Source organism: Callospermophilus lateralis, chromosome 20 (assembly GCF_048772815.1).
Source record: "Callospermophilus lateralis isolate mCalLat2 chromosome 20, mCalLat2.hap1, whole genome shotgun sequence".
NCBI lineage: Eukaryota > Metazoa > Chordata > Mammalia > Rodentia > Sciuridae > Callospermophilus > Callospermophilus lateralis.
In genome coordinates, this window is record NC_135324.1 from 17,272,035 (window position 1) to 17,290,183 (window position 18,149).

At 55.4% G+C, this 18,149-nt stretch overlaps 1 protein-coding gene across 1 annotated transcript in view; it reads left to right on the forward strand.

The window, feature by feature from the left end:
- The window catches only part of Rybp (RING1 and YY1 binding protein), a 71,405-nt gene extending 66,115 nt beyond the window's left edge, over positions 1 to 5,290 (forward strand). Inside the window, exons 3-5 of the mRNA XM_077106185.1 lie at positions 800 to 976; positions 1,056 to 1,154; positions 1,472 to 5,290. Coding sequence (XP_076962300.1) covers positions 800 to 976; positions 1,056 to 1,154; positions 1,472 to 1,724 — 529 coding nt within the window. The 3' untranslated portion in view covers positions 1,725 to 5,290. The remainder of the gene's footprint in view (positions 1 to 799; positions 977 to 1,055; positions 1,155 to 1,471) is intronic.
- The last annotated feature ends 12,859 nt before the right edge of the window (positions 5,291 to 18,149 follow it).

Below are 18,149 nucleotides of genomic sequence, written 5' to 3' on the forward strand. Positions count from 1 at the left end.
TGAGATCAGTTGGTAGTTGTGGGGGTATCAGGTCTGTCTCCACCCATCGAGTGGATCTGGCACCCGTGGGGAGCCTTGGGATGTCTCATGGCAGTTGAGGAGGTCCACCCAGGGAGGAAACGCACAGGTGTCTGCTCCTCTCTTCCTCGGGTCCCAGTGGTCACGCGTTGGAAAGCGCTCCACACCACGCGGATTCTGTGAGCATAGTGCTACGCGCCAGTGTCAGCTGGAGATTGGCACAGACGTAACGGCTGATGGCATGATGAATATGCCACTGTCTGACTTTCCCATAGTGACTTCCAGTCTGCACCCCTGGGAGCTGGTGTGAGCTGCAGTTGCGGCGTCCCCTCGCTCCTGTGGGTCGTCCCTGCCACTCATAGCTGCAGGGAGCGCCGGAGCAGTTAGACGGAGGAGTGGATGTCACACTTCTAATTTCATTCTTTTCAAGGGATTACTGATGTCCATTTAATAAAACGAGATTAACCTTGTGCTGCAGGAGTGTTTGAAAGATGTCAGTCAGTATAATCTTGACAGCTCAAAAGAAGTAGTGTTCTTGGCACTCTGAGAATACTGTCCTCTTTTATTGGCCACACAGCAGTGTGAGTGTGTCACCTCCTTTGAACAAGGAGAACTTCTGTGCCTCGTCTATCTGTATGGAAATGAACGTTCAAGCAGCACCACAGAATCTGGCCTTGAGTCGCCAGATGTCTGTAATGAAATACCTAACAAGGCAGCAAGCAAGAGTGAGTGTTTAAGATACTTAAAACCACTGAACGCCACCTTTCCTTCAATGTTTCAGAAAACCTCGGATCAACTCTCAGCTGGTGGCACAACAGGTGGCTCAGCAGTATGCCACTCCACCACCCCCGAAGAAGGAGAAGAAGGAGAAAGTGGAGAAGCAGGACAAGGAGAAGCCCGAGAAGGAGAAGGAGATCAGTCCTAGTGTCACCAAGAAGAACACCAACAAGAAAACCAAGTGAGTCGGGGGTGGCTCCGCTGGGGGCGGGGGGCGGCTCCCTGGGGTGCATGCAGCTAACGCCCTGCCTCTTCCCCAGACCAAAGTCGGACATCCTGAAAGACCCTCCTAGCGAAGCCAACAGCATACAGTCTGCCAACGCCACAGCAAAGACCAGCGAAGCGAATCACACCTCCAGGTACGCGGGGCCAGGACCAGGCGCTGACCGGTCAGTCTGTAGTCACAGTGCAGAGCCCAGGGCGGCCCCTGGGGGTGGGCGAGGAGCTGGGTGGGGACGGTGAGGAACAGGATTGTGATGGGCGGAGCTCAGCCGGCTGACAGCACCCGTGGTGGGTGGGTGGCAGCGGCAGTGGCCATTTTGGCATCCCTGGGCATCTGTGACAGGCCCCTTGGATTTGGAGCCCTGGTGCCAGCAGGTCCTGGTGGGGTGACCCTCTGCTGGAAGCTGCTGTTAAACCACACCTTTCTTAACCGCCCTTCCCCCTGGCATTTCAGGCCCCGGCTGAAAAACGTGGACAGGAGCACCGCACAGCAGTTGGCAGTAACTGTGGGCAACGTCACCGTCATTATCACAGACTTTAAAGAAAAGACTCGCTCCTCTTCAACGTCCTCGTCCACAGTGACCTCCAGTGCAGGGTCAGAACAGCAGAACCAGAGCAGCTCGGGGTCAGAGAGCACAGACAAGGGCTCCTCCCGCTCCTCCACGCCAAAGGGCGACATGTCAGCAGTGCAGGACGAGTCCTTCTGAGGCCGCACGTGGGGCAGTGAGGACCTCGCATCAGGGTATAGGATGCAGCCCGCCACCTGCCCGTGCGCCTGCGCCTGGAGTCTCTGTGGACGGCCACTGCCTCTCTGCAGGATGCTTCCTGCTCGCCACGGGCATCTGGCCACCCAGGAATTTCGCACCCTGACGGTTACTCGTGACACTTTTATGTATTCCATTGTTTTATATGATTTTCCTAACAATCATTTATAATTGGATGTGCTCCTGAATCTACTTTTTATATAAAAAAAAATCTGCTGTGCACAATTTTCCATGTACATGACAACTGGTTTTTTGTTTTTGTTTTGTTGAGGGGGCGTGGGGGGGGGACTTTTATTTATTGTGTTCACAACTCCATCCTTTCAGCATATCCTTTAAGTTTAGTTCTTTCTTCCAGTTATACTATGTACTATCAGTTTTGATATAACTATATATATATAAATATAAAATTATATATAAAGGGTTATTTGAAACCAATCCACGGCAGCGCTGGTGCTTGATACACTGTGAAGACAACATGGAACAGTGCAGATCTGGGACAGTCCCTTCCAGAAAGTGCTGAGACTGAGTCACAGTCGGTCTCGCGTGGAGTATGTCCCACCCACGTGGGAACCTGACTCTCATCTGTCTAATGAGTCCTGACGATAGAAAGATTCTCTATTTTTTAAACAATGTGATCTCAGAGGTAAAGACTGCTCCAGATGGCCTGCATTGGCAGGGGGTAATGACAAATCACAGGTGGTGCAGTGGGGGCTCTGTCGCCCAGGAGTACCTGAAGGAGCTCCAAATGCCACGTGTTGGTGTGAGTCACGGCCACACGCTGACGTTGCTGTTGTGCACAAGCACCCGGCCTCACGGGCTTTCCCTGGGTCCACCCATCTTCCAGGCCTCCCCTCAGGCCTGGGCCCCAGGGCCACCCTGGCCTCCACCTCCGGGGTCCTGGCTGTGGGGGCTTTACAGTTGGACTTGGTTGCCTCACGTCCCTGTCACTCAGACCCTCGCCCTGCTGGTGCAGACGTGAGACTCCCTCCTTGTTCTTTCTTAAAACCTACTGTGGTTCATTCTCCTCCGCAAAGGTCGCGGCCACACGAGAGGCCCCCAGCGGAGCCCGTGCTGGAGACCCAGCTCGAGATCCCCCAGGGCGGGGACTCTGGCGCTGAGTGGCCGAGGCTCAGGGTAAGGCCATGCTGCCTGCCCCGCGAGGCCTCCCCTGGCAGAGACCCCTGGCCAGAGCGCGTGCTCCAGAGTTCCTTATCCTCTCTTGACTGTCCTGGGGGGGGGGGGGGCAGCCACTCATCTGATCTAGTGACACCATCCTCCTTGATTCACGGCCTTTGCTTGCTTTGCTTTGCTTTTGTTTGGATTTGGGGGTCTCTCTTCTCCCCGACTTTCCCATTCACACCCACTGAGTTGGTAGTACACCAGAGTCATTTCGGGCGTGGGAACTTGATGTTAACCTTCCTTTATTTGATCTTGCTTTAAGGACTCACGGGAGGGTGTGTTATGTAATGAAGCACCACATTTTGGTGTTAAGAACCTGGTTTCCTTAATAATAGAACTAATTTCTATCTGGAGGCAACAAGTAAAAGGAAAAAAAAATTAACAGCTTGAATTGAGTAGCCAGCAGGAAAGGTTCCTCTCACATTTACATTAAAACGATGCTGTAGTCACCAATGTACCATAGATTATAAAGCAGTGCCATTCGTTGCTGTGGTCCTATTCTCAAATGCATGGACAATGTTCCCTTCTTTTTAAAATAATGCTTGTATCTGGGATGCAAGCTGTGCTTATCTTTTTAAATACCTTTTTAAAGTATTTATTAATGAACCAAAGGAAATCAGGTGCTTTCTATAAGCATCAGAATATATAATACATAGTGATTTGACTATGAATTTTAAATCCACGTTTTAATATTAGTGGGATATTGCAAAGACATTCCTTCTAAAAAGTTTTAATATTCCTTTTATTACGGGTCTCAGGGAGGGTAAATTAGTCAGCCATATTTATTTTCCAGAGGTGTAAGGAATTGCTAAGTTTTTTAATTAACTTTTTTAAAAAAATTAAATGCCACCAAACTCGTGGGTTGCACTGCTTTTGGAACCAGTCAGTGTTGGCATGCACTTTGTTCACGAACACTGTGTGCTTTTGCAAATCAGTTTCATGTAAAGTGATTGGACCCCTAATGAGTGGAAAAGCTGACGATCCAGCTACTCAGAGGCTGCTCAGTGATCCATCGCCAGTGTCTTGGTTTTTTGGTTTTGCCTCCGTGATCAATTAAAGAATGGGGAGAGGTGAAGGAAAGGGGGGTTGGCTTTAGGACGAGTGGGCCCAGCTTGCCTTTGGGGCAAGACGGAGGGCGTGTTGTCCAAGCACCAGATGTCACAGGGCCAGCCCACAGCTGCCTCGTGTCTGGGGCAGCGAGGTGGTGGGGACCCGAGACCTTGAATTTCCAAAATTGGTGACATCCCTCAGGCAGGATCTCTGGAAACGGGATCCCACTTCCCACGGCTGCATCCCGCCCTGCGGTTCCTAGGCAGTGCGTCCGAACACTAGCGTAGGTGATGAGGATGTACCTTGAAAGGACCAGAAACACTCGGTGTTCAGTGGCACAGAAAGCAGGTGAAAAATCAAAACAAAAAGCACAGTGTTAACGCAAGTTTCCCTTTGTTTCGACACCACACGATGTCACTCGCGTGCGGCAGCTGACCTGTCCGCTCTGCTTGCGTCGCGCAGTTAAGACAGAGGTCAAGACCTCCGACTCCCACTAACTATTTGAACCCAAACCTTTCCGTTCCAATCTGGATATTCAAACACAACGTCGGCAGGAGCTTCTGTGAGTCCTTCCATATGATGTTCCACCTGCCTTACCGAGACCATTCTCAGTCTACTTTTTTAAGCTACCGTATCTTAAATTATTGAAAGTTTATTAATTGCTGAATATATAATAACCTTTGCTTGTATGTAACCGAAAATGGTGTAAGAGCCGACATTTAGAGTTGGACGATGGAGCCGGACAGTTTCTAATGCGCAAGCAGTTCTGTTCTTGTGTATGACTCGTAACCTTAATTTACTGTGTAAAGATGGTTACATTATTTCCTTAGCTTTGTTTGTTGGAGACAAATAGAGAATGCTTGTTAAGTATGTCAAAACATAATCTTACCTTGTGAATTTTTGTTCATGTATTATACGAGCTCTATTTTCCATTTGCCCAGAAAGACAGCTTGTATAACGCTTTTGGAAGTTTCTGCTCTGTAAGGTCTCTAGAGCTGACGGTCTGTTAGGTTTGTTTTCTCTTCATGCTAAAGTGTCAGTTGGTGGTTTTGTGAACTGGTCAGAAATTCACAGGTCTTAAATGTTTTGGGGAAATTTATATTGGACACTGCTCTTTGTCTAGCAAATAAAAGATGTTAATATATTCCTGTTACTGGCATGTGCACGACTATGTTATTAGAAGCCACTTTATCATTTTCCTGCTTTAAATAGAAATGTCTATTTATGAATTCTGCTTGTAGTTTTTTCACAAATAAAATAGTAAAATTTACATTGGAAAATCTTTATTTTTGTGTCACGCAGAGCGCCTGCCCTTAGGAGAGCGTCTCCCCTCTGCCCCTATGGGGTGAACCCGGGCAGGATCGCCAGGGCCAGGGCCAGGGCCACTCCTTCGGCTCCTCCGTCCTTCAGAGCTAAAGTCGTTTGGGGGCCAGTGCCTCTGAGACGCAGGTGAAAATGCAGCTGAGCTGGGAAATGTGGAAGAAAGGGTGTCCAGCCCCAGGGGATGGGGCTGGACGGGGTCACCGGCTGCTGCCCTGTTGGTCCCATTTCAGCATTGGAGATTGAACCCAGGGGCGCCTAACCACTCACTGACCCATGTCCCCAGTTACCCAGGACCCCGCCAAGTCTCTGAGGTGGCTTTGAACTTGCAGTCCTCCTTCCTCAGCCTCTTGAGCTGGGATTATAGATGTGCGCCACCACCGTGCCCTCCTGGGGACCCTGATGGGGGTCCTGAGTGGCAGAGATTCCGTTGGAAGGAAACCTTACCAGCGCTCCCCTGCCAGTTTTAGATGAGAGGTCATCTGCAAGCCCTCCCCTCGCTCTTCTGCCAGAGGCTGGCCTGGCACCCACTGCTGGAGCCCCATGGTGCAGGTGTGCCTCTTAGGAGAGGGCCGGCTCGCTCCTTGCAGCCCTGGGATGGGAAAGGAGGCCTGGGCTTCTGGTCTAGTGGTCCAGCGTTGAGGGCAAGCGTCCAGGCCCCTGCTGAGGTGTGGGGCCAGGTGACATGGTCAGGAAGACCAGGCTGAAGCCACCCTGACTAAAGGTAGACCCCTCTCCAGCTGCAGTGTGCGTGGGCCTGTGCCAACCATCTGCTGCCACACTCCTGTGAGTTGGCCACCTTTGCTGGGGGCAGGAGGCAGGGTCAGCATCAGGTCCTGGGCATCTCGCCCTGACCTCTCAGCAGTAGTGCAGAGAGAGCTGCTCAGAGCCTTGAGGTGGTGTCCAGGTGGAGTTGGAGCCGCCCTGTGGGATTGGAGGTGGAGCAAGGTCCCGTCCACCGGTCGTTGGAGGGAGATGCGTTGCCCAGCTGGGCACTGCAGGGAAGGCCCCGACTTCCCTAGGAAGGACACAGGATGGTCAGAAATAGGAGGGGGCTGGGGCTGGGCAGACCTGGGTCGGCGGGGGCACAGGAAGGCAGCCAGCCCCTGAGCATGTCCCTGGTCCCAGCCATTCTCCAGGGCTGCCCAGTACAGCGCACAGGGTGGCTGTGGTGTGTGCAGGGGGTGGGGTGGGGGGGACAAACGGCCCTCCCTGCAGGCACTGGTGAGCTGGACCTGCAAGGCCAGTCAGTGGCATAAAACGTCCACCCGTGGGCCCCGTCCACCCTCGGGCTTTGCCCAGCACCACGGAGCAGAGTGTTCCCTTCCAGCCAAGTCCAGACTTGGCCTCCCCGGCCACACGTTAGCCATTCCTGCCCTGGAAGAACCCACCCCAACAGCTGGGATGCAGTCCTCTGTCATGGACACTGGAATCCAGGGCCCCCCGGAGACCTCAGGGGAGTCGAAAGTCACTCTCAAGAGCTCAGCTTCCTGTCCAGAGCAAGGCCCGGGTGGAAGGGCCTCCGTCCAGTACTGGCTGGAAGGGCAGTCCCCAGTCCCAGATCCCAAGGCCCTGTGGACAAGGTCCTGCCCAGGCTGTCCCCCCGACTCTGTCGGCCCCAGAAGTCACCGCAGGACACAGAGGGATGTTGTTCAGGTGGTCAGAGCCCCAGGCCCACCTCAGGCCCCCAGGAGTGTGTCCCTGGCCTCTGCTCAAGACTCGGGACCCCGCAGTGGGTGGTGGCTCTAACAGTCTCTGGAGCCTGTTCTCCCCATTTCCCCCCCCCTGCACTTTGATTCTGGTGCTTCACTGATAACACCAGGGATGAAAAGCGTTTTGGGATTGTCTTAGGCTGTTTAATTTCACTATTTTCTGTGGCCCAGAGAAAGAAAGGAACAAATCTATTCAGGGCCACATGCAAAACGAAATCCCGTGTTTTTTTTTTTTTTTTTTTTTAATGTTTTTTACTTGTTGATGGACCTTTATTTCATTTATCTATAAGCAGTGCTAAGAGTCGAACTCAGTGCCTCACACAGGCCAGGCAAGCGCTCTGCCACTGAGCCCTAGCCCCAGCCCAATCCTGTGATATTTTTGACACATACTTGACTTTTCTGCATTTACAAGCAACATTGGGACGAATGTGGTTTCTCTTCTCGTCATTGAAAGTTCATTTTTTGTTTCAGTGATGTTTACTGTCTCTTTCATTTTTTTTACAGTTTATGGCGTCGGTGGGAGAACTCATTATTCCTGGCCGCCTGCCACTGTTTCAGTGTTAGCAAGCCTGAGTTCATGCTTAGTCCCTATTGTTAATTGAGAATAGGATTTTCTCGTGCCGCACAAATCTCCAAGCCCCCAGGACAGAGACGGTGGAGCTACCGCCTCTGGATGAGCCACCAACAGTCTGCAGAGTGGACGCCTATATCCTGCCATCATGGTGGCCCAGGTGTGGAGCGAGGCAGTTGTAAAGGGTTGCCCTCCTGGCCTGTGCGCAGAGGGATGTGCCCACTTAGAGGGGTCGGCCGGAGACCTCCAACTGGCCGCAGGGGAGACAGTCTGAAAAAACGTGCAAGTCTGAGACGTCCCCGTGGGGCGAAACCACCTGTCACAGGATGCCGTGAAGTTCCAGGGGACGCCTGCTGCGGGGATCTCCGTGGCAGCACCCACGGAGCCTAGGAACAGATCAGGTAATGGGAGGGAGAGGAGCCGGGCGGCCCCCACTCACCCTGGAGCAGGCGGCCCGTCGCCAGGCCACCAGTCGGAAGAGGCAGGAGCCACTTCAGGGGGCTGCTAAGAGGGGACAGCCAGGCACATGGCTCCTCCTAAAGGCAGAAATGTCCCCACGGGAAGAGGTGCCACACAGAGAGGGTGTGTTGGGGCCTAGTGGTGCAGGGCCTCCTCCCTGTGACCGCTATACCTTCCCAGCCCTGTGACAGTTCTGCGGAACGTGGAGGGGCATCCCCAGAGCCCAACTTACGTTAGCAATAAGGGAGGCAGCTTTTACGGGTTCCGTCTTGGTCTTGTAGGCCTCCCGAGGCATGCACGGGACTTTCACAGTTTCAAGTGGTTGAAAATTTTTATTTTTTTTTAATTTTTTTTGGTGCCGGGGGATTGAACCCTGAGGCCCTTTACCACTGAGCGACATCCCCACCCCTTTTTATTTTGAAACAGGTTCTTGTTAGCAGTTGCTTATGGCTGGCCTCGAACTTGCAATCCTCCCGCCTCAGCCTGCCAAGTTGTTGGGATGACAGGCATGCACACTGTGCCTGGCACGAGTGGCTGAAAATATTTTTAAAGAATAATAGGTATGATTTGCGAAAATCATATGACATTCAGATTTTAATGCCTGCAAATTGTTTTATTGGAACAGTGATTGAAAAGTCTATGAAAGAGACTCACTTGACTCTCTTTGCTATGGTGGTGACACGTGAGTACCTTCTGCCAACAGACACGACTTGGAGCAAGGGTTTAGTGAGCAGAGCAAGGGGCTTGTAGTTGAAGCCTACTAGTATGAATGACGTTTCTGATTTTCAGCTAACCATCAAGCCTCTCTGAACCCCATCTTTGTCTCTGTAGAATGGCAATTTGTAAGGCTTTTAGCTGATAAATTCCTGCCTCCTGGTCGGTGCTCAGAACCTTAGTTCCTGCCTTGCCCTGGGGAACTCTGGTATCCTGAAATCTGCATTTCCCACTGGAGGGGCCCCTTGGGAACCACGGGAGCTTGCAAAGTGATAGCTCATTTTGCATCCTGGGGCCTCACGGGGACTGATGGGGGCCAATCTCAGGCACCAAACACCACCTGGCTGCAGAACGGAAGGTTGGGCATTCTGACCACAGACCCAAACACAGCGTGGCTGTGGTTTTGGCGTCCCTGGGAAGCCAGAGCGTCACCAGGTCAGGGCCTGGGCACTGACTTCATAGCTATGCCCTGGACTCCAGGCAGCTGCTGGGGCTGGCTCAGGGCTGGCCGCCTTCCCTGGGCTATCTCAGCTCCGTTATTCAGATGTTGCATCTCCTCTCATTTTCCTATGGCTGCTCTTTGGTGCTTTATCTCTTGGGGGTTTTGTTCTTCGTGGAAAGAGAGTTCCTCGTGATTCGGCTTGAGTTGTGCCCCCAGAAGATGTTGGCATCCCCACCCCAGGGCCTGTGAATGTGCCCTTCTCAGAAATAGGCTCTTTGGGATGACCAGGTTAAGATGAGGTTATTAGGGTGACTGTCTCCTCATAATAGGGGACACTGGATACAGGGACACACACACAGAGACTGCTATGTGAAGGTGAAGGCAGAGGTCTGGGCAGGAACTCCAAAATCACCAGCCACCCCAGACCCCAGGAGGGCAGCCTGGCATGGACTCCCCGTCGGATTCTGCAGGAGGGACTCTGTGGCATGGACCTGGAGTGCTCCACAAAGGCCCCTGTGCCCAGGGCTGCAGCCTGTCGGGAGGTAGGGCTTTGGGAGGTGAGTGGATTACAGGGTTTCGACCTCCTTGGTGGATTAATTCACTGGTGCTGGATGGAGGTGGGTGGAGCCTGGGAGGTGGGCGTGGCCTTGGAGGTGGGCATGTGAGGAAGTGGGCGTGGCCTTGGAGGTGGGCGTGGTGAGGAAGTGGGCGTGACTGAGGGTGGGTGTGGCCTTGGAGGTGGCTGAGTGAGTGGGCGTGGCCGAGTGAGTGGGCGTGGCCGAGGAGGTGGGTCACTGGGCTGTGCCCTGGAAGGCTCAACTCACCTGGCCTCCCGACTCTGCTTCCTGGCTGCGGAGGACTGAGTGGGCCTCCCTCCCCACGCCTCCGCCATGATGCTCGGCCTCGCTGACCCCAGACAGGGGGACCGGCCAACCGTGGACTCCGAAACCCTGAGCCAAAGGAAGCCTTTCTCCCTCCCCGTTGTTTTCTCGGGTATTTCCCCAGCGATGAAACGCTCTCTCCCACGAGAAGGACCCTGCACCCGCGGAGCTGGATGTCCCTTGTTGAGCCACCCCGTGGTGGCAGCTCTGGGCATCGTCACCTCTGCCTCTCGCGGCTGAGTGTCCCATGTCTGCTGTCAGGTTCCGGTTTTCCCACGCTGTTTTCTGTTGGGCTCCTTTCCTCGGCGTTGCACCCTCTGCTTTGGTTCCTGCCTGCCGTACGTTCCCTCGTGGCTCTGAGAGAATGGAGGCTGTATCTATGTGGAGCCGTCTTTGCCCGGCCTGGCCCCTGGGACGGTTGAGGTTCTGGTTAGTCTCCGCCCCGGGCTTTGCTCAGGTCTCTGGAAACCTCCTGTTGAAGGTTGGAGGAGGAGGAGCCCCAGCACCAAGCCCCAAGTGGGCAGCTCTGGGGGACTTGCCGGGACTGAGCTGGGACCCAAATGCAAATGTCTGTGGGTGTCTGGCCTCCGTTGTGCGGAGCCTCCAGGCCTCCCAGGGCTGCTTCTCTAGGCATGAAGCTGCCTGCCCAGCAGTGGGCAGGGAGGAAGGGCAGGAACACAGAGCCGCCTCCTTCTGGGGCAGCTTCCAACCAGTCCTGGCTTTCTCCTGGCCACCCTTTACCTCCCTTTTGGAATTACAAGAGCCATCAGTTCCTGGCCTCTTGGAAGATTTGGTTTCTTCTTGGTTTTCACAGGTTGGCGCAGGACCGGGCTCTCTCTGGTCAGGGCCATCTGTTCTCCATCTTGTTCTTTTTATCTCCTTCCATTTTTCACGAAGCTGTGGTTATTTTGCGGTGGGGGAGGTTCACCTTTATCTCAGGTCTGTTTATAAGACTGCGGTTCACCCAGCAGAACAGCTGGCTGGGATGCGCCTGCAGGGTATGGCAGACCCAGGGTGGAAGGGCACGTGTGACCTCCCGGTCAGGAGCAGGCCAGGGGCATCCACCTCGCCGTTCCTCCTGACCTCGGTCCTGGGCCTCCAGCCAGGGCTTAGTTCAGAAAATGAGATAAGAGGTGTGTGGCCTGGAAGGGAAGGAGTGATGTGATCTCTGTTTACAGATGACGTAATCTCGTCTATAGCAAATCCAAAGGATGCTGCTCCCCAAACCAGGTCTCAATGACCAGGTTCCAGAATTTTGCATGCGAAAAGATCAAGGTACAGAATCAATCGCCTTTCTGTACATTTGCAATGAGCCATTGGAAAAAGAAACTTAGAAAACAATTCCATCCCGTAATAGCATCCTAAAGAACAAAACAGGAACAATTTTAAGAAAAAGAATTGCCCTAAAGTGGTCAGAAGAAATAAGACAGAGACACCCCGAGTCCGCAGGCCAGAGACTTGCTGAGGACCCATGTTCCTCAGTGGACCCGCAGGCTCAGTGTAATCCCTGTCAGGATCCCAGGTGGCCTCTGGGCAGAAATTGACAGGCAGTCCTAATATTCACATGGAAACGCAAGGGACCCGGCGTAGCCAAAAGCATCTTGAAAAAGAACGAAGTTAAAGGTCCACGTTTCCCGATCTGAAAACTTCACGCAGAACAGCAGGAATCAGGGTGCCTACGGTGGTGCCATCGGGGTCGACACGTGGGTCGGTGGGACAGAATCCAAAGTCCAGAAATAAAGCCTCACGTTCACGGTGCATTGATTTTTGACAGGGAGGCCAAAGCCATTAAACAGGGAAAAGAAGTCTTTTTTTTGACAAATTTCGCTGGGACCACTATAGAGCCACCTGCAAAATAATAGAAATAGACTCCTACTTCATACTAAGTGCAAAATAACTCAAAAGACCTCACTGCAAGAGCTACAAACATAGAAGGCTTAGAAGAAAACCTGCAGCTGTGTCTTCATCCCTTTGAGGTGGCAAGCTTTCTTACGTGAGGCCAAAGGCAACCAAGGAACTGGGAATGCATCGGACGCCATAAGATGGAAAGCTTTTGCACTTGAACAACAGAGTGAGGAGACTTGGCTTGCTAAGGATGGTTGCTGTGGTCTGGACAGAGCGGTCCCAGACTCCTGTGAGTGCACGAATCTGCCACATCCCAGCCCTATTTTGTGTTTTATTTAGAGACAGGGTCTCTCACTGAATTACTTAGGGCCTCACTAAGTTGCTGAGGCTGGCTTTGAACTTGTGAGCCGCCTGCCTCAGCCTCCCAAGCTGCTGGGATTACAGGCTCACGCCATCACGCCCGTCTGTTATTATTATCTCTTTAAAGCCCCATTTTATCTGCCCTGGCTTCTGGGTCTCTATGGGAATCCTTGATGCCAATTTTTGGGGAGGTTGGGCTGTGCCTTACAAATCGACATAAGGACACTCTGGATTCTAATGGAGGAGGTCAAGGTCAGGGACATTTGGTCAGGCAGCTTACAGTGAACTCCAGCCCACCTGTCACTGATTGGCTGCATAGACTTGGATGAGGAGCTTAATCTCTTTACCCTCAGTTTCCTAGGGCAGGATTAGTAGTAGGACCACAGGAAGAGATGTTGTGTTCGTGGGCAGAGCCCTGTTACGTGGACTCCAGGAGACACCAACATCCTTTTCTCCCATCTTCTGCCCAAGCAGAATGTGGAAATCAAGCAGCTTGAGCCAATGGGAGGCATGGATTGGTTTGTATTTACTGTGAAATCTGGGGATAGCTTCAGGCATGGCTGGATTCAGGGGCTCAACTGATGTCATGCCCTCCCGTTTCCTTTGCTTGCTCTGTGTTCGTGGTCAGAAGACCCTGAACCGGACTGACTGGATTGGAGTCTTACCCGTCACGTGATGTTGGGCGAGTTCCTTAGTCTTTCCAACGCTTCGCTTTCTTCATCTTTCCGGAGTGCTGGTGGTTTCCAGAGTGCTGATCTCAGCTCAGAGGAGTGTCTTGGGAATCCAGCAAGACGATGTGCTTTGAGTGACGGCACGGTCCGAGCTGGGTACATTTTGTCGTAATCATCATTAGTATTGACTTGGTGATCGGCCTGCTGTCTGGACCGTCCATCAGGGGAAAACTCGATTCTTGGTATCCCTAGTGCACAGAGATTAAAAAACAAAAAGCAGAAAGCATGACCTTGACCCACCAAGTGCAGGTCCCAGGGGCCTTGTGCCTGTCCTCTGAACACAGATCTAGGATGGTCTCCTCCTGCATCAAGGACCTGCGTCACCAGGAGCTGACCACCGTAGTGACCACCTGGTGAGATGCCAGCCGGCAGGGAGGGGCCAGGCAGACAGACCCAGGGCCCTCTGCACCCAACGTGAGGCTTGGGGGGCAGGGAGGGGTGTGGCCACCGCTGGAGACCTGCAGGACCAGGCCAGGCCTGTCCAGCTCCTGAGGCTGAGGGGTACCCGCAGCCTGACCGTCCCTGGAGCTGGAGCAAGCGCCTGGGCCTGGTTGGAACAGCCACTGCGGCGCCGTGACGCCCGCGGCGGGGCCAGAACTTGAGACCCTTTTAGGTTCACAATCAGGACCACGTGTGGAAAAGATGGGGGTCTTTGGTCTGGAAGGAAAAGAAAAGGCAGCAGCACCCCCTTCGGGATGGTGGGAGGGTCAGAGGTGGTTTCCGGGCAGCCTGCGCCCTCCGCCTGTCGGGGAGGTGCGCTCCGTCTGGGGTCTCCCGGAACCAGGAGAGGGTCGTGCTGAGCCCGCCCGGGTCTGCGACCCCAAATAGGGGGCTCAAGGAGTCGTCCTGAGAAGATGGGAAGCAGCGCTCGGGGACCTGTGGTCAGCCTGTGCGGGTGACCTGGGATTGCTCCGCCAAACAGAGAGAACAGACTCTGATTTAGCCATCAGCCGAGCCTCCTGATGGAGTCCCCGTGTCCTCACGGTGCCTATGGGGGGCCGGTGGACAGCAGGTAGAGGCTGATCCATCCGCCCTTTCTTTGAAACGTCATCTTCCTCGCACCAGCCGGGTCCTGCAGCCTCTCGGGGCCCCAGCCGGGTCCTGGCTCCAGGTCCTGTCCTCCTTTTAATCTGGGACCTCACGGACCCGTCTCCGAGCCATCGTTGAACCTCCGCTTTGGTTGTCTGACCTCAGCTTCCCCCAGAGCCACTCCCTGGTGGACTCCACGTGCCCGGGCCCTCGCGGGTTTGCAGGGCATGTGCCTGGGCCCCTGGGGCAGGGGGCGAGGCTCCAGTGGGCCATGGGGTGGGAAAGGCTAGTGAAAACAGGTGCCTCCTGGGGCCGTCCTTGTCACCAGGCTGCCCATGGCTGGACGGCTGGAGGGCCGGAGCTCCCGGCCTGGGGTCCGGAGGCTGGAGGGGCTCAGGCAAGTGGCTTCCTACTGGGGCTGTGCGGGGAGGACCTGCTCCAGGCTGCTGGCCATGGCTGTGGCTGCCCTCTGCCTGAGTCCCCACGTCCTCTTGCCCCTTCAGGTGTCCCCTTGGCGTAAGGACCCCAGTCCTGTGGGCTTGGAGGTCAGCTAATGACCTGCTGTGAACTGCCTCTGTAAAGAGCCCGTCTCCAAACGCCTGGGCCAGCGCTCCACCTGAGTGTGGCCACCGTCCTGCCCACGGCCCCACCCATGGCCCTTCTCATGGTCCCTTCCACGGCCCCTCCCACGAATCTTGTCACTGTCCCTCCCACAACACACCCATGACCCCTCCCATAGACCCATCCACAGCCCCTCCCACCGTCCCTCTTGTGGCCCCTCCCACCGTCCCTCCCGCGGCCCCTCCCAAGGTCTCTCCCACGGACCCGCCCACAGTCCCTCCCCTCAGCTCTCCCGGGGCCTCCTTCCTGTGCGGGGCCTGGAAGGTCACTGGTTCCCTCGGGCCCTCCATGAGGAGGCTGAGCAAGAGGAGACGGCGTGGCCAGGTCCAGCCCAAATGGTTTGAACAAGGAAACCACTGAGCCAAGTTGTGGCCAGTCTTGTAGCCAGGGGAGCCGAGGCCCTGGGCGGAGGCCACACAGCGGGGACACGTGGTGCTGGCCGTGGACTGTGGCTCTGCAGCTCCTTGCTCAGTGCCTAGGGTGGGGGGCGGGATGGACATCTGCTTCCAAAGCCCTGGCCGAGGAGCTGGCTAGGAGGGCAGAAGGTCTGTGCTCTCCCGGATGTGGCCAGGGGGGTCTCTGAAGGGGCAGCAGCCTCATGGTCATCCCCACCCCTGGAGCAGGTGCAGAGAGGCGAGTCAGGCCCTCAGGAGGCCGAGCTGCTCTCTGGGGCTGAGTCCTTGCTTCCCCGATGCTGAAGTAGAACACCAGAGAAGCAGGCCGAGGCGAGTGGACAGTGGACAGTGGAAGGCTTTATTAGGAACAGCAGAAAAGACTTCTCCCGGAGGAAGAAGGGGACCCAAAAGGCGGACTCCGTGGAAGGGGCAGGTCTTCCCTTTTTACAGCTAAGTTCTTCTTTCAGCTTCCCCACCCTCCTGTCCTCTGTTTCCGTTACCTTTCAGTGATGGAATGCAGGTGGGAAGGCCCAACAGGTGGGGGACAGGAGGGCTGCAGGACTCATCTGGGCAGGACGGGCCTGGGGCGGCTTTTGGATGAGCACCTCCCTGTTTGCTGGGGGCTGCTTCATTCACAGTTCCTCAGGACGGGCTCCAGGCCTTGGGGACCTTAACACTTCAATGTCCCCCAGTGCTGCTCTGCTTTCCTGGACTCCACTCTCCAATAACGGCCCCCATTCTATTCATCTTACCACACTGACGACCTACAAGATGACCTGGCGTCCACTGGGGTGGACAGACCCAGGGCTATGCTGGGTGGCCTCAGCGGGACCCAGGGCTCAGGCTTCGAATCAGAGCCAAGTTCAGGTCCCGGGTTCACCCCAGCTGGCTGTGGGACGTGGCACATCGCGGAGGGTCCCCCAAGTGTGACACACCTCAGCCGAGATGGCAGGCAGCAGCCACCTCCCAGGACAGGAAGGGCAGGGCCTGAGCAAGCCTCGACTGGGCGGGTCTGTCCAGCGGCTTGAGATCCAGCCTCACATGGAGGCGTGGGAGCTCCGTGTGCCCCGCCTGCTGGTCTGGGTTCTGTTCCAGCACGGCCCTTCCCAGGAGCTGGGGGTGATGGAGGCTGTTAATCTTCACACTTCTATTTATTTTTTATTTTTTTGTTAGCAGAGATTGAACTTAGGGACACTTGACCACTGAGCCACCTCCCCAGCCTTGCTGTTACTGAGGCAGGCTTGAATGCACGATCCTCCTATCTCGGCTTCCCGAGCTGATGGGATGACAGGCGTGTGCCTCCGGCCCGGCCTCTTTGCACCCTTTGTATGATGAATAATCAAAGGGATCAACTCCGTGAGTTTACCTGAATCAAAACCCAGCAACTAACAGAAAAAAAAAAAAATTCAAACCCCCCAAACCCAGATCACCGTTGCCTCTGGAAGGACCCGATTCCTCAGCTCCCAGGTGCAGGGCACAATCCTGGGCCTTCCCTGGCCTTTCTCCAGTCACTGGAGCTAAGAGCAGTGTCTTTTTTTTTTTTTTTGCAGAATAAATGAAGGCTGGCAGAAGGCACAGGCCTGGCCTCAGGTCATGCAGTATCCAGATCCTACAAGACAGAGGGGGGCACAAATCTCAGGCTCCAGAAAAGTCCCGGAAGCCCCTTTGGGGACGTCCTCTCTCGGGACTGGATTTGTGGCTGCTGCATTCAAACACTGTGCCTGTGCAGGTCCCCAGGGACACCCAGGAGGCCGAGATGGCCACAGCTCAGAGATGACCGGCTGCCAAGGGCAGAGTCCCTCAGGCAGAGCTCCAGGGTCCAAGGGTCGCCTGGCTCGGCCCTGGGAGGAGGCCCCCGCAGTGCCCCACAGGCTCTCAGAGCGGTGGCCAGCACCAGGACCTGCCTTGCCCATGGCTCTGGGGCACCCGGGGCAGCTGGGCTCCAGGCCTGGAATCCGAGGCTGTGCAGAGGGCGCCTCCTGTGGACCAAGGTCCACGTCCCGCCCCAGGGGCACAGGCGAAGCCCGTGCTGCCCACGCACCTTCACTCTGGGCTACAGGAGCCCGATGGCCATGCCCACACCAGGGACAGGGACGCACGGGGCACTTACCGCCATGTATAGGCCATCTGGTCCTGCCATGGTGGGCAAGGGCCTTGCTGCCTCTGTCCATCACGGGGGGCTGGACGTTTCTCAGGGACCCTTACTGGAGAGTAGTGGGAGAAGCACAGAGGCCCAGAGTGTCCAGGGTCCGCTCACTGGAACCCTCCTCTGCTGGTGGGCTGGCCACCTCCCCTCTGGTGACCCTCCTCCTCCTCCTCCTCCTCAGTCCTGTGATCTGGAGGTGGGAGCTTGAGGTGACCCCAGTGTCATCAGGGCTGGACACCTGACCCACTTCTGGACACTGTGAACACTGACCATTGATCCTCTGGCTGCCTGCTTTTTTTGCCACTGTGATCAAAAAGGACCGACAGGGACATTCAAGGAGGAACCGTTTGCTGCGGGGCTCACAGTGCCAGTGGTCGCAGTCCTGGTCAGCTCTGGGCCCAGGTGAGGCTGGGCATCCTGGTGGGAGGGGCCAGGAGGGAAGGACGTGGCACCAGGAGGCAGAGAGAGAGAGACGAAGCTCAGCTGACGGAATATCAGCCCCACAGGCTTTCCCCAGGGACCTGCCCCCGTCACCGCCCGGCCGATCCCACCGGGAGACTGACCGCTGACCAGGCTGGCCTCGCCTAGCCCAGCCACTTCCCCTCTGAGGTTTCTTGCCGTCTCACACACTGGCTTTTGGGGACACCTCACATCTAAACCATGACACCATCTCTGGGCCCAGAAGGATTAGCACCTGGGACTGCCACCGCCATCCTGGCCCCACAGCGAGGCCAGCCCTGCTCTCCATCCACTGAGCCCATCTCCTGGACACAGGAGGCTCCTGGGCAGTGGTCAAGGGAAGGCAGGCCCCCATGGCACCTGGGAATGCAAACCATGTTCCCTATGTCCACCGTGCTCCCACCCCAGCCCCCTCCTGGGGGCACCGCCCTGTCTGGGCATCACAGATGTAGGC